This window comes from Anguilla anguilla, chromosome 13 (genome assembly GCF_013347855.1).
Source record: "Anguilla anguilla isolate fAngAng1 chromosome 13, fAngAng1.pri, whole genome shotgun sequence".
Lineage (NCBI taxonomy): Eukaryota > Metazoa > Chordata > Actinopteri > Anguilliformes > Anguillidae > Anguilla > Anguilla anguilla.
The window spans coordinates 6,039,802-6,054,019 of NC_049213.1; the positions used below are offsets into that span (position 1 = coordinate 6,039,802).

The window sequence follows — 14,218 nt, forward strand, 5'->3', positions numbered from 1 at the left end:
TTATTTGATCTATGATGGGAAAGTGATGGTTTTCCCTCGGAAAAAACCTATCCTGAGGGGGGCGTGCTCTCCGCCGAGCTATGCCGAGTGCAAAGTATAAATACGTTTTAGCTGGGTGCCAGTTGTCAGCCTTCGTGTAACGGCACCGTTAGAGGGACAGCTACATCAACCAGGCACGGGAAGGTCACAATGGCAGCACCGAAGAAAGTCTGCATTATCGGCTCTGGCAACTGGTAAGCGATTACGTCACGGCATTTTCATTTTAGTGCGTACATGTTTTAAGGGCCAACGGTAAGAAACGGAGACTTGCGCAAAGACACAGTGTGCTGTAACTTGTGCTGTCTGTATACAGTAATAAAGGAAATTAATTTGACCAAAACTCTGCTACAATTACAGCAATTATTCGACCGCTCGTCCTTGATTGGGACCTCACGAGCGGTCTAGCTGTATGAATAAGTGCATTGGACCAGTGAAACTGCTCCACGCTTCTGCTTCACATGCGGCGAATTTCATTTGAATTTATTTCTACATCTTGGCTGCCGTATGTGAAGACTGAACTGGCGCTTCAACATACTCCTGTGTCTGAAATTGGGTGGGAAAAAAACTGACCGTGTTTTTGTTTTCTAAAACACTATGTTGACGAATATTTTAAAGCAGCGCATTATCAATGAAAAAGCTTAGCATACTCAACAGAGGGTAGTTTAAGAACCGCTGAGAGTCAGTCCGGCAGATTAGTAGGCGGTCACATTTCAATTGGCAACTGCCACGCATGAAGTTTTGAATTTCGTTTAGCCTATATCGTACTATTGCAAATTGGTTTAAGAATGAACTGAATGACCTTTTAATCTGGATCAAGAAAATATATTGGAATTCTCATGAGAAATTCTCGTAGAATTTATGTTGCTAAAGAGAAGCAAGTCCACACTTCTAAAACGTCTTGCCGGTCATTAGCCAACAACGTACCGGTAAATGTCAAATTGGTTAAACAACTACGTAGCGTTGCTGACTTTCTATGTTAGGACGAAAACTTTAGCTTGGAAAACTCTTAAGAAAATAACAAGGCACAGTATAGGCTATTCAAAGCACCGCTGTTATTTGCTAGTGCTATGGTCTGAGCGATATTTATAGATCTGCAAGCTATCGGGTTGCACATACTCCTGTCTTGGCGATATAATTTCTCTGTCGAGAAAGCATTTCAGGTTACTGTAGCAATGTAAGTTTTTCTACCATACTTCTCACATATTTCCCACTGTATCTTGTTGTAATATCTAGAGAATACTATGTTACTCGGCCCTGAGTTTGTTTTAGGTGCAGGTTTAATTGGTAGCGGATTTAATATTGATTCGAACCCTGTAGAGAGTGAGAAAATAAGGGGCCTGTATCACTTGTCTTGTCTGCTAACCGTTAAGACAGTTTGTGATTAGTACTATTCCATCCGGGGAAACTAGGGTTGAAGTCTGCAACCCTGGTCCCTGACAGCCACAGGGTCTCCCTGGGTCCCCAGCCCTGGTCCTGGAGAGCTGCAGACCCCTGACCTTGGATAATTGCAACTGTAGGGTGTGTACTCAAGAGTACATATTAACTGAAGCAAGAAGTACGATTGTAAAGACAGTAATAATTACAATAAAATCATTAGTTCTCCTCCACATTCATAATTAATTACCTGCACTTATTTCTGAGTATGACAGGTGTCTCAAGTGCCAGCAGCACTTCCCGATAACTGAGTCTGTCATGATGGCTTGCTGTGTACTTAAATAATTTCTGCATATTTCTGTGACACATTTAAATTTCATAGAAGACATACTGTATAATGCACATATATACATATATAATGTGCAACCTGGTTGTGTTTTAATAGGGGAACACCACTCAATGCCCATAATTTAGTATGCTGTCATACCCTCATAATTAGTTGACTTGCAATGTCTAATTTCAGCCTCAAATAAAATTTCTGAATTCTTTCTCGGTAATGGGGGGTAAAGGAGTCATAACCAGGTGACATAATTGTTGGTGGATGGGGTTCTCTCTGTTGTGAGCCACAGTATTGTATGAGATTCATTATTCTGACTATGCTCATGGGCCACTATATTTAATATCAAATAATCTTTCAAAAAAAAAAAAACTGACTGAGGCTGTAGTATTGGGCGTGGCTTGGGAAATCCAATGTAACAACCTAAACTATGTCCAAGGTTTCCAAGGAGATTTGGATCTGAGGAGCTTTGCCAACAATTTTCACTATTTTTAGCTGTGTGTAGCTGCTGACAGGGGTCTGCAAACCTGGTCCTGGAGAGCCACAGAGTCAGTGGGTTTCCATCCATAGCTGTCATTGAAAACGCCAGGCTCTGTCAGGCAATGGTGTTTCTGTGTAGCGCCTCTGCAACGTCACTGAAGTCAGCATCTGTAGGGTACGCTTTGCATGCGTGTATTTTTTCAGCCACCTTTTCAATTATATCTGACAGAGAACACGCCTCCTCTTAACACCAAATGATGACTTCTGGTAAATTCTGTACTCTACTGGTTCTTTCTGTAATGTCTAGCCTTTCCGTGCAGTAGACAATGGGTCATGCTATGCTATTGCGGCTGGAATAGGATATGAGGAATGATGAAACTCCCATTTCACACGAGCCTTCCACTCTGGGCAGCGGGCACGTTTCTTGGTTTGAACTTAATCACTGCCTGGGCACGCGCGAAAACTTTAGGCTTGCGCACCACTGGCAACTTCATTCTATCCAAATAAAATAAAATAGATTCAATCAACTCCCCAAATTAAAAAGTCTAGGTTGTACAGATAAAACCATAATTTTCAGCTGATGGAATGATAAGAATTGCATTTGATAAACAACATCTTTGTCACATTTTAGCGTATATGCAGTCCAATGTTACATTCGTATGATCTACTGTACAGTTAAAGCCAAAAGTTTGCATACCTAAGCTAAAGACATTCAAACTCAATTTTTCACAACTCCATACATTTTGTGTGTTAAGTCAATTAGGGTATATACTCTATTTCCATAAGAAGTCATTTCAAAATAATACATAAGAGACATAGCCTATTTATTTCAGCTCTTATTCACTATATCAGGTTTTCAGTGGGTCGAAAGTTTTCATGCACTTTGTTAGTATTTGGTGGCATTGCCTTTTAATTGTTTAACTTGAATCAAACACTTTGTGTAGCCTTCCACAAGCTTCTTACAATACTTTGCCGGAATTTTTGCCCATTCTTCCTGGCAGAACTGGTGTAACTCAGTCAAGTTTGTGGGCCTCCTTGCTCAGACACGCTTTTTCAGTTCAGTCTACAGATTTTCTATGGGATTCAGGTCAGAGCTTTGTGATGGCCAATTGTTTTAAAATTACCTCTGATGTGAACAAAGTAGATGCCCTAATTGACTTGCCAAAATAAATGTATGGTAACATGAAATGTGCGGAGTTGTGAAAAAACTGAATTTGAATATCTTTAGCCTAGGTGTATGTAAACTTTTGGCCTTAAGTGTAATTGTAATCAGAGGCGGCATTATTTTAACAGCTATTACATTTATACAGATGGTCAGGGACATTGTTTTTTGGTCACTGAGCAAACAATTCCCGCTAAAATTCACTCTGAAAACCAAACTATCTTTTCACAACCCTAGGTGCTTGGCCCCCTAATAATCCTAGCAAAAATAATAGGGGTCCTGTGCACCCTTGGTTCTGGGCCCCCTAATAATAATAATAATAATTACTCACTTTGTGGTATATTGGCTAGTTACAAAGTGTGGCCTAGACCACGCATTCCCAAGTGTTAGACCAATATAGATTGGATTGTGTATTTGTATTTGTCCTTACCCATTACACAACACTGCCACCCAGGATTACAGTGACACCGCTGACTGGCTTCATGACACCAGTTGCTAAATACAGTTGGCATGCCAATTTGCAATTGAAAATCTGGTTTGTAATAGCATAGCTGTAATAATTGTAATTGTTGTCAGAGGCGGCATAATTTTAACCACTATTAAATTTATACAGATGGTCAGGGACATTGTTTTTTGGTCACCGAGCAAAAAATTCCTGCCAAAATTCACTTTGAAAACCAAACAAACTTTTTAAGGACAGATGCTTAAGATGATGTATGATTTGGTTTATTGTAAATAAAAACAAAGCCTTATATCCAAAAATTACTATCGGAACAGATTTTTACAAGCCTCGCTCAAACATTTTTCTAGAAATATTTCCCACGAAGGTCGTCTACTTGCTCAGTTCTTTTGGCATGCGGTAGAGGACTGGATTACATGTGTACAAACCTGAAATGGCTACTATATCAGCAGTGTACGAAAAGTTATGGACCATGCTACATTTATCAAGGGTTACATTTATAGCAACTCTCCCATATGCTGTCGTAAACTGTCTATTTAATCCTGTGAACTATGCGACAGGTTAAACGAAAATGAAACTGGAAGCAAAGAATAAATCCCAGATTATAGGAGATACGTCACTATCTGGAATTACCTTGGAAGGTGACAGCGATATGTTTACCCGGTCCTGTGCCATGCCCCAAATCATCCAATAAAGCGAGGTCAGCCATAGCAATGCAGGCCTAAACTATGACTTCTGTGCCCTCTCTATAGTAAACTTCGTTTACATGTTTTTTTTGGAATTTGTATTCAATTGAAGTTAAGCATTAATTCAGTTATTCAGGATAATGCAAATAAAGCATCACCTGTTTTAATGTTCAATCCAATTGTGATTCTCTATATAATAATTTGAACAATTATAATATTCAGTTGACTTTTAATTTGTTCAAATAATTTTGCTACTCTTTTTAAATCAAAATAAAAGATGATAAAAGCTTTACAACCGTGTTTTTTAATTTATGCACACAATATGAACAATTTAGAGGCCTTCTGTGAACTCTGTTTGTATCCTACGAACATACTGGCATAGGAAAACTGATAAAACCCATATTGTTAAAATGCATTTACGAACAATTTGCGATCAAATTTGTTTGGCTCAGGTATGATAAATGCAGCCCAATATGTGTAATATCTTGCTTTATTAGATATTATTCTTACAATTTCAACAAATTACTCCAGATGACTTAGAAGGGCAGAACTCTTGTTTAATACTAAAAGTATAGGTAGGCATCGGGGCTTATCTTTGAGATTAATCATGAAATGAATCATGTATACATTTTTGTGTACTAATCCTTGTACTGGGCCCTTTTCATGTTTCCTTGCCTCAGGCTCCCATAGTTTATTGCAAAGTCTTTGTCCATGATAATGTCGATGATATGCTGGTGAAGTACTCTATGGGAACTGTAGTACAACAGCAAATGAAATACCGCTTTTGTAAAACGTGAGATAATTGCAAAAACATACAACAGGAAGTTGTATTTGATATGAATTACTGCCAAAATAAGTATAAGTAAGAACAAAGTTTTCATGAAATCAGGTGATTTTTTTCCTTTAAGATAAAAACAAAAACGTGTGTGCTCTCCAAAGCAAGGTTTGGGGACCATTGTATTTCACAGAACATCCAGAAATCTGGCTCGTTATCTACGTAGCCATCACCCTACCCAGCGGTCTGCATGCAGATCGTGTATGTAGGACAGTCTTAGATGGGCTGTGATATTAACTGTGCGCTAGAGCAGGGATGCTACTTTGCCCTTTAATAAGATATTTGAGCTGGCTGAGGACAGTGGCACAGTTCAGTCTCCTGTGAATGTTCTTTCCCGTGTGAAGCTCTGCAGACCACAGAATGCAGATATAAAATGCATTGCACTTGGGAGAAATGCTTTTGGTTAAAAACTCCAGAAATATTCCAACGGTTGCTTTGCTGTACTGTACTTGTTTTTCTCCTTGCCTATCCTAGCATGCATTGGGTGAGGGGCAGGAATGAACCCTGGACAGGTCACCAATCCATTGCAGAGCCCACACCCCATTCACATGCATTCATACCTGAAGGACAATTTAGTCTCTCCAAGTATCCCCTCTGGGGATCAAGCTTAAAAATTAAACTGGAAAAAATGTTCAAATGCAAAAGCAAGTATTTGTAAGAATACAACAGTGGCTATTTCCAGCTGCTGAAAAGGCAGAGTGAGATGTTTCTGGAATGAGAGGAACAGCTCAAACGCCCTGTCCCATCCGTCCATTTGCTTTGTGCGATGAGAGTGTGTAAATCCTCCCTCTGCCCATAGGGGCTCTGCCATCGCCAAGATCGTGGGCTCCAACACGGCGACGAACCCAAAGTTTGACAAGACGGTCAACATGTGGGTGTTCGAGGAGATGGTGAACGGGCGCAAGCTCACTGAGATAATCAACACTGACCATGAGAACGTGAAGTACCTGCCAGGACACAAGCTGCCCCCCAATGTGGTGAGAAACCGGTGTCATTTGCAGTAAAGGGTGTCAACGTATGCTGCATGGATATATGGCTACCGGGCTGTGTGGGCGATTGGTGGGCCATGATTAGGCATGCCAGATAAATATGTCATAGACTTATTACAGACCTACCTGGACTTACAACAGATTTACATAGACTTATAACAGCCTTACAGATTTACATAGACTTATAACAGCCTTATACAGACATGCATAGACATGCTTGTAGACTGAAGTAGACTTAGAACTGACTTAAGTTTTGTTTTACACTTTTTTTCTAACCGTTTAGGCAGTTTAGCCTCATTGAGATTAAAATAGACTTATTTTTGAATATTTTGAATATAGACTTATCTTACATTAGAAATAATCGTATGTGTAAGTTTGAGTGTTGTTGACAAGAATAATCAGCAGAATGTTTTTTTTGGTAAAGAATGAGTGAAAGCTGAGCCTAATTACATTCAGAAACCCAATGTTCTTTAATGTTACTGATGTCAGCACGCTGTGATTGGCTGTGATTTTTCTAATTTATTCTTATCTGAGGGTCAGATTTAATCTTCGCCTGCCGACTCAAAGCGACGTGTTAACGGCATTCTCAGGGAACAGATGCATTTTGAAGAGAGGACTGTTGAAGTGGTTAAAGTGTAAAGTTAAGCACTGTCCGTCTGATGAAGCTCCTCCTCCTTTTCCCCAGTTGGCTGTTCCCGAGCTGCTGGATGCTGTCAAAGGAACGGACATCCTGGTGTTCGTCATCCCGCACCAGTTTGTCGGAAGGGTGTGTGACACCATCAAGGGTCACATCAAGAGCGACGCTGTGGGCATGTCTCTCATCAAGGTCTGCACTTTTGAATCTGCTTCCTCTGGGAAAACGTTCTCCTTTTTCATTTCGTTATTACTATTTTGTTTGTATTTTAAATTCCTCCAATTGGTCCATTGTTTTGAAGAAACTTTTTGTGTCCCTGTATGATAATTGAGGGCAATAGGCTTAGGAAACCAGAGTCATGGTTTCTACGTGAGTGAGGAGGATTTGTTTATATGCAATGTCCAGCTGCTTAAAAATTTAGAAATCAAATAAAAATATGGATTGTAAAGATTTGCCGACTCCAACTGTTCCGTGGAGGAGACCGGCAGTGTTTGTGACGCCCCGGTTGTGTTTCAGGGTGTGGACGAGGGCCCCGAAGGGTTGAAGCTCATCTCCGATGTCATCAGAGAGAAGCTGGGCATCGTCATGACGGTGCTGATGGGAGCCAATCTGGCCAATGAGGTGGCTGAGGAAAAGTTCTGTGAAACCACCATCGGTAAAGGGTGGGGAGAACGCATGCGATCAGATGTGCTTCGGTCGTGGGGGGTTTTAGTAGTGCTGAGCGATTAGTGTTTTTTGAGGTCAGTTTGATTTCGATTCAGTTTTCTGAATTAATAATGGTTTTCGATTTCGTTTTTTTTTTTACACTATACTGTATGAATGTACCAGGAAATAATGACATTTGAAATTCTTTTTGAATATTTTTTATTAAAATGTTGAACACTAGCTTAAAAAAATAGCTTTAACACTTTCTATATTCAAAGGCTCCAATGCTCTCACTGCATATTACAGCAAATCACTGGCATACATTATTATATATATATGTGGATTTCAGGCGTGTATATTTTATTCTTTTATTTGTTGCCTTTATAATTTATCTTCCTTTTCATACGCTTTTGACTCTGGAAGTAAAGAGATTTTTTCTTGTGCATGCGAACCAGCCGATTGTTTTCAGTGTTCCTGGTGAGACACATTAGCAAGTTAACTACACTACATGGCCAAAAGTATGCAGACACCTGACATCAAACATCTCACCTAAAATTGTGAGCATTAATATGGAGTCGTCCCTTTGCTGCTATAACAACCTTCACTCATCTGGGAAGGCTTTATACTGGATGTTGGAGCATTGCTTCTGGGATTTGCTTCCATTCAGCCAGGAGAGCATTAGTGAGGTCGGGCACTGATTGGGTGATTAGGCCTGGCTCGCAGTTGGCTTTCCAGTTGATCCCAAAGGTGTTGGATGGGGCAAGGGCTCTGTGTAGGCCAGTGAAGTTCTTCCACACCGTTCTTGATAAAACCATTTCTATTTGGACCTCGCCGTGTGCCTGGGGATATTGCCATGCTGAAACGGGAAGGGGTCTTCCCTAAACTGTTGGGGAAGCACAAAGTCATCTGGAATTTGATTTTATACCGTAGCGTTAAGATATGCCTTCACTGGAACTAAGGGGCCTAGCCCAAACTATGAAAAACAGCCCCGGACCAAGGGGTGTCCAGATGATTTTGGCCATGTAGTGTAGCAATTTTGACAAAATCATTAGATCAATTTTGAGGGAGATATAACATTCTGCTGAGTAAAAACTACCAGTTTGTTAGAAGGGATGTTATGGAATATACTGTATATGTGTTGTTGGTTACAGTCACACAGTAGGCCTACTACGTATACCTCTTCAGTCCAGCTGTATCGTTCGTGTCCTGTAAGTACTACGTTCTGTGTTTCCGAACTGTCGTGTCAATTACATGTCTGTAGACGCAATGGATTATGGTCATTGCAGTTATTACAATACTTATTTCTGTGCAAACTGCTTAGAGTAGCTGCCTTTTAAAAACTACCACACCGAGCTTGGAGAAAAACACTGTTTATCCACCAAATTAAGACAACTCAAATAATCTAACAAACATCGATTGATTAATTATTTAAACACCGAAAAAATTCTGAAGTGTCGATTAATCGCTCAGCACTCGGTTTTTGAAAACTTTAAACTATGTGATCAGTCTAGTTTGATTCGTCAGCGTACAGTGTGTATGATATCACTGGAAAAGAACAAGAAGACACAATGGCGTATTTAAGAAATGTCAGCTTATATTTGGTGTCTTAAGGTCTTTATCAACGTGACCCTAATTATCTGGGTCTCCAGAGTCTTTGGCCTCACATTGGGTATTATTTTTAGATAACTGCAAGTATTTACCACATATACAGAAAAAGAAGCATTGAAACATTGCAAAGAGGTACATGGAACCTTGCACTAGGGTCATTAAGATAAGTTTTTTATGTTTATATTCTTTTTTATGTTTATATTCTTTTTATGTTTATATTCATCATCATCAGCAACACTAGAATTGCAACACAAACTCCTTTTTATCAGGTGACAATACAAACGTACTGCAGCTAATTCATTTACTGTTGCCATTCAGCAGGTGTTCTTATCCAGAATCACCGCTTGCGTCCATTTACAGTATTTAACTGTAACTGTATTTGGACATTAACTGAACCAGATGACTGAACTGATAACTGAACCTGTTTGACACCTGTGCCCCCCCCCCCCCCCCCCCCCCATGGAAATAAATCTATAGCATCTGGGTTACAGACCCAGCTCCCAAACCAGTCCATCAGTCCATCAATCTGACTAGGCAATATTGATGGTGCAGTTTAACGTCTGATTTTTTAAATTTGATTAGTTTGTCCTGCTGTCTACACTCATTTTCATAGGTGATTAAAACAACCGAATCTAACTTTTGTTTTCATTTTTATATGTGACGCATATCTTCTTGTTTTCAGTCCGGATTCTAATATGATAGATGTGTGCTGATGTCTGAGGTCATGCACGTCTAGGCTATCTATTGATAGGCAGGCACTAAACAGCCACAGACAGATAAACATTAAATCACATTAAACATGCAAATTTTACCATTTGTTTTTCTCTGGACCTGAACCAAAGAACACAGCTTAGCCTGTAAGGTTTCAGATCCCCTGTAATGTCATAGTGTAAGGTTGCAGATCCACTTCAAGGGTGTAGACTTAAGGTTGCAGATCCACTGTAAGGGTGTAGATTTGTAAGGTTGCAGATCCCCTGTAAGGGTGTAGATGTGTGAGTTTGCAGATCCACTGTAAGGGTGTAGATGTGTGAGGTTGCAGATCCACTGTAAGGGTGTAGATGTGTGAGGTTGCAGATCCACTGTAAGGGTGTAGGTGTGTGAGGTTGCAGATCCACTGTAAGGGTGTAGGTGTGTAAGGTTGCAGATCCCCTGTAAGGGTGTAGATGTGTGAGGTTGCAGATCCACTGTAAGGGTGTAGGTGTGTAAGGTTGCAGATCCCCTGTAAGGCTGCAGATCCACTGTAAGGGTGTAGATGTGTGAGGTTGCAGATCCCCTGTAAGGGTGTAGATGTGTGAGGTTGCAGATCCACTGTAAGGGTGTAGGTGTGTAAGGTTGCAGATCCCCTGTAAGGGTGTAGATGTGTGAGGTTGCAGATCCACTGTAAGGGTGTAGGTGTGTAAGGTTGCAGATCCCCTGTAAGGCTGCAGATCCACTGTAAGGGTGTAGATGTGTGAGGTTGCAGATCCCCTGTAAGGGTGTAGATGTGTGAGGTTGCAGATCCCCTGTAAGGGTGTAGATGTGTGAGGTTGCAGATCGCCTGTAAGGGTGTAGGTGTGTGAGGTTGCAGATCCACTGTAAGGGTGTAGATGTGTAAGGTTGTAGATCCCCCGTAAGGGTGTAAATGTGTAAAGGTGTAGGTGTGTAAGGTTGCAGATCCCCTGTAAGGGTGTAGATGTGTAAGGGTGTAGGTGTGTAAGGTTGCAGATCCCCTGTAAGGGTGTAAATGTGTAAGGGTGTAGGTGTGTAAGGTTGCAGATCCCCTGTAAGGGTGTAGATGTGTAAGGGTGTAGGTGTGTAAGGTTGCAGATCCCCTGTAAGGGTGTAGATGTGTAAGGGTGTAGGTGTGTAAGGTTGCAGATCCCCTGTAAGGGTGTAGATGTGTAAGGGTGTAGGTGTGTAAGGTTGCAGATCCCCTGTAAGGGTGTAGATGTGTAAGGGTGTAGATGTGTAAGGTTGCAGATCCCCTGTAAGGGTGTAGATGTGTAAGGTTGCAGATCCCCTGTAAGGGTGTAGATGTGTAAGGGTGTAGATCCCCTGTAAGGGTGTAGGTGTGTAAGGTTGTACATCCCCTGTAAGGATGTAGATGTGTAAGGGTGTAGATCCCCTGTAAGGGTGTAGATGTGTAAGGGTGTAGATGTGTAAGGTTGCAGATCCCCTGTAAGGGGGTAGATGTGTAAGGTTACAGATCCCCTGTAAGGGTGTAGGTGTGTAAGGTTGCAGATCCCCTGTAAGGGTGTAGGTGTGTAAGGTTGCAGATCCCCTGTAAGGGTGTAGATGTGTAAGGGTGTAGGTGTGTAAGGGTGTAGATGTGTAAGGGTGTAGATGTGTAAGGGTGTAGGTGTGTAAGGTTGCAGATCCCCTGTAAGGGTGTAGATGTGTAAGGGTGTAGGTGTGTAAGGGTGTAGATGTGTAAGGGTGTAGATGTGTAAGGGTGTAGGTGTGTAAGGTTGCACGGTCCCTTCCACAGGTTGCAAGAGCGCGGAGCACGGCCCAATGTTGAAGGAAATGATGCAGACCAAAAACTTCCGTGTGACGGTGGTGGCTGAGGCCGATGTGGTGGAGATCTGCGGAGCTCTGAAGGTGAGGGACAGTACTGCATGGCAAATATTTAACATTCTCATTTCAGCATTTGAGCAGATATGCTTATCCACAGCCACTTTAACAGCTAACATTTCATTTTTGCGTACAGTCCTCAGAGTTTTTTTGCGGTTCTGTGCTTTCTGAGCTTTTATATACTTTTGTATTTATCGGATAGGCTTATCCTGTATGGCTTGCATAGCTAACATACTGTCCATTCTTACAGCTAGATATATACTAAAGAAACTGAGGTTAACTACCTTGGTACTACAGTCCCACAGTAGTGCACCAACTGCAAATCAAACCTGCAAATTCTTAGTTGCGGGCCTGGTTCACTAACTAATGGACTATTTTATTATGTAATGTTATGTTATAATGTTATTTTATACTGTGTGATTAGGTTATTTTTATATTGTTATGTTGATAGTATGTTACTATGTCGCTGTGTAATGTTATTATGTCATGTTGTTATGATCTGGAGACTGCAGCGAGGGAGCCTGATTGGTCTCAGCCAGGGTACCAATCTCTGAGAATATGTGATCAGTAGGGTGTGAAATAGTCGCTGGCACTCCTGTAGTACTGTGTGGAGCCTGTAGGGTATAAAATAGTCGCTGAGTCCTGTGCAATAGCAACAGAGGAGAACGTAATTTTGCAACAGTGGCCCTTGTACAGGTACAGTGGTCATTGATATGACTCCATTTATGGTCATAATGTATGGTATTATAGTTATACTTACTATACTTATGTTTTTTGCTTTTAGCACTGGCAACTTTTATTAATGCTTTAGTGATTCTGTGTCTTTCCTTGCTGGTGTTGGAAAGCTGTCGCAGGGGTATAGCATTGCTGCACATATAGCCCGGATGAATGCACTTATGTTCTACACTGTAAGCCCCTCTGGGTCAGAGTATCTGCTAAATGAATGTAAAGTAATGTAGTGCAATGTGATGTCATTAAATGTAATGTATTCTAATGTGATGTAGTATGATGCAATGACTTGAAAGGCACAATTGTAAAAGCAAAGGAAGAGACCAAAGTTATTCAAAAAGTGAGAAGTGCCTTGTAGAAACTGCTTGTAATTGGGGATTTACCCTCCTTATCCATCAGATCTTTGATCAAGGCAGAATCATCTAGTTTCTAACAACACATTGCATATTTTTCCCCCCTAAGATATCCAAACATTTTCTCTAGGCTCTTCTCCCAAGCAACTTATAGAGTTTTTATTCTTTACATGCATTCCATTTGTACTGTCAGGGATATGTACTGAAGAAAGTGTCTTGCTTAGATGTATCACGGCAGTGCCCCCCCCCCGCCCCCCTCTGGAGTCAAACCTGTAACCTCTGAGCTAGTTCCCTCCTAACCATTACACCACATTACTGCCACACTCTTCCACTACTAGTAAGCGTCTCAACTTTAATCGAGGCTATATGGAAGATAAGAAGAGCGCAGGAAAGATGCAGCTTTTCTCTCTTTGTTGAAGCTTGTCATGAGATCAGGTTGGAAAAGGGCCTCTGTCTGCGCCTCCCTCCGCAGAACGTGGTGGCGGTGGGCGCGGGGTTCTGCGACGGCCTGGGCTTCGGGGACAACACCAAGGCAGCGGTGATCCGGCTGGGCCTGATGGAGATGATCGCCTTCGCCCGCGTCTTCTGCACGGCCGGCCCCGTCTCCCCGACGACCTTCCTGGAGAGCTGCGGCGTCGCCGACCTCATCACCACCTGCTACGGCGGCCGCAACCGCAAGATCGCCGAGGCCTTCGCCAAGACCGGGAAGGTGAGGTGCCACGGAAACGCGGAACGTTAAAAAACTCTCCCCAGTACACAAGATTTTTTTTTAATAGATCCAACATATTTACTGGGATCTGTGGGATACACAGACAGAAGTGTGAACTATGCACACTGAATGCGCTCGAAGCACACACAAGACTAAGTACAAATTAACACTTCTTCAAGCCCAAAATTTGTCCAAGTATTCCCTTTTATGTTGGTGTGCATGGGTCCTGACTCTGGTGTAAGACAAACTTCCCTGGCTGCACAGCTGCTCTTACAAGGTTTTAACCAGGAACACAAGTCTGTCTAGTTTCTCGCCTGAGTAATGCTCGGTGGCAAGACACAATTTCACCGTTGGAAGCACTCTCCCAGGGGAAGAATGACAAGCTGACAAGACTCGTTCAAAAGCCGGAGTGAACCCTGAAAGTGCTTTTCCTCGGCCGTGATAGCTATCGAAAAACAGAGACACAAAAATAAAAATGGTATAAAAATGTATATAAAATATAAAATGTGGGCTTGGTTGAGGAAGAAGGAGACTTTGATTGTAAACACAGGCCCGCAGCAAAACTAACACTGCTGCATAGTACGCATTTAAACTAGAGCAAACAAAATATTCTCAGAGGAAAGTT

At 41.6% G+C, this 14,218-nt stretch overlaps 1 protein-coding gene across 1 annotated transcript in view; it reads left to right on the forward strand.

The window, feature by feature from the left end:
* The first annotated feature begins 77 nt into the window (after positions 1-77).
* LOC118211278 (glycerol-3-phosphate dehydrogenase [NAD(+)], cytoplasmic-like) overlaps positions 78-14,218 on the forward strand; it is a 17,538-nt gene continuing 3,397 nt past the window's right edge. The window contains exons 1-6 of the mRNA XM_035388362.1: positions 78-233; positions 6,173-6,350; positions 7,048-7,188; positions 7,513-7,651; positions 11,717-11,829; positions 13,357-13,593. Coding sequence (XP_035244253.1) covers positions 190-233; positions 6,173-6,350; positions 7,048-7,188; positions 7,513-7,651; positions 11,717-11,829; positions 13,357-13,593 — 852 coding nt within the window. The 5' untranslated portion in view covers positions 78-189. The remainder of the gene's footprint in view (positions 234-6,172; positions 6,351-7,047; positions 7,189-7,512; positions 7,652-11,716; positions 11,830-13,356; positions 13,594-14,218) is intronic.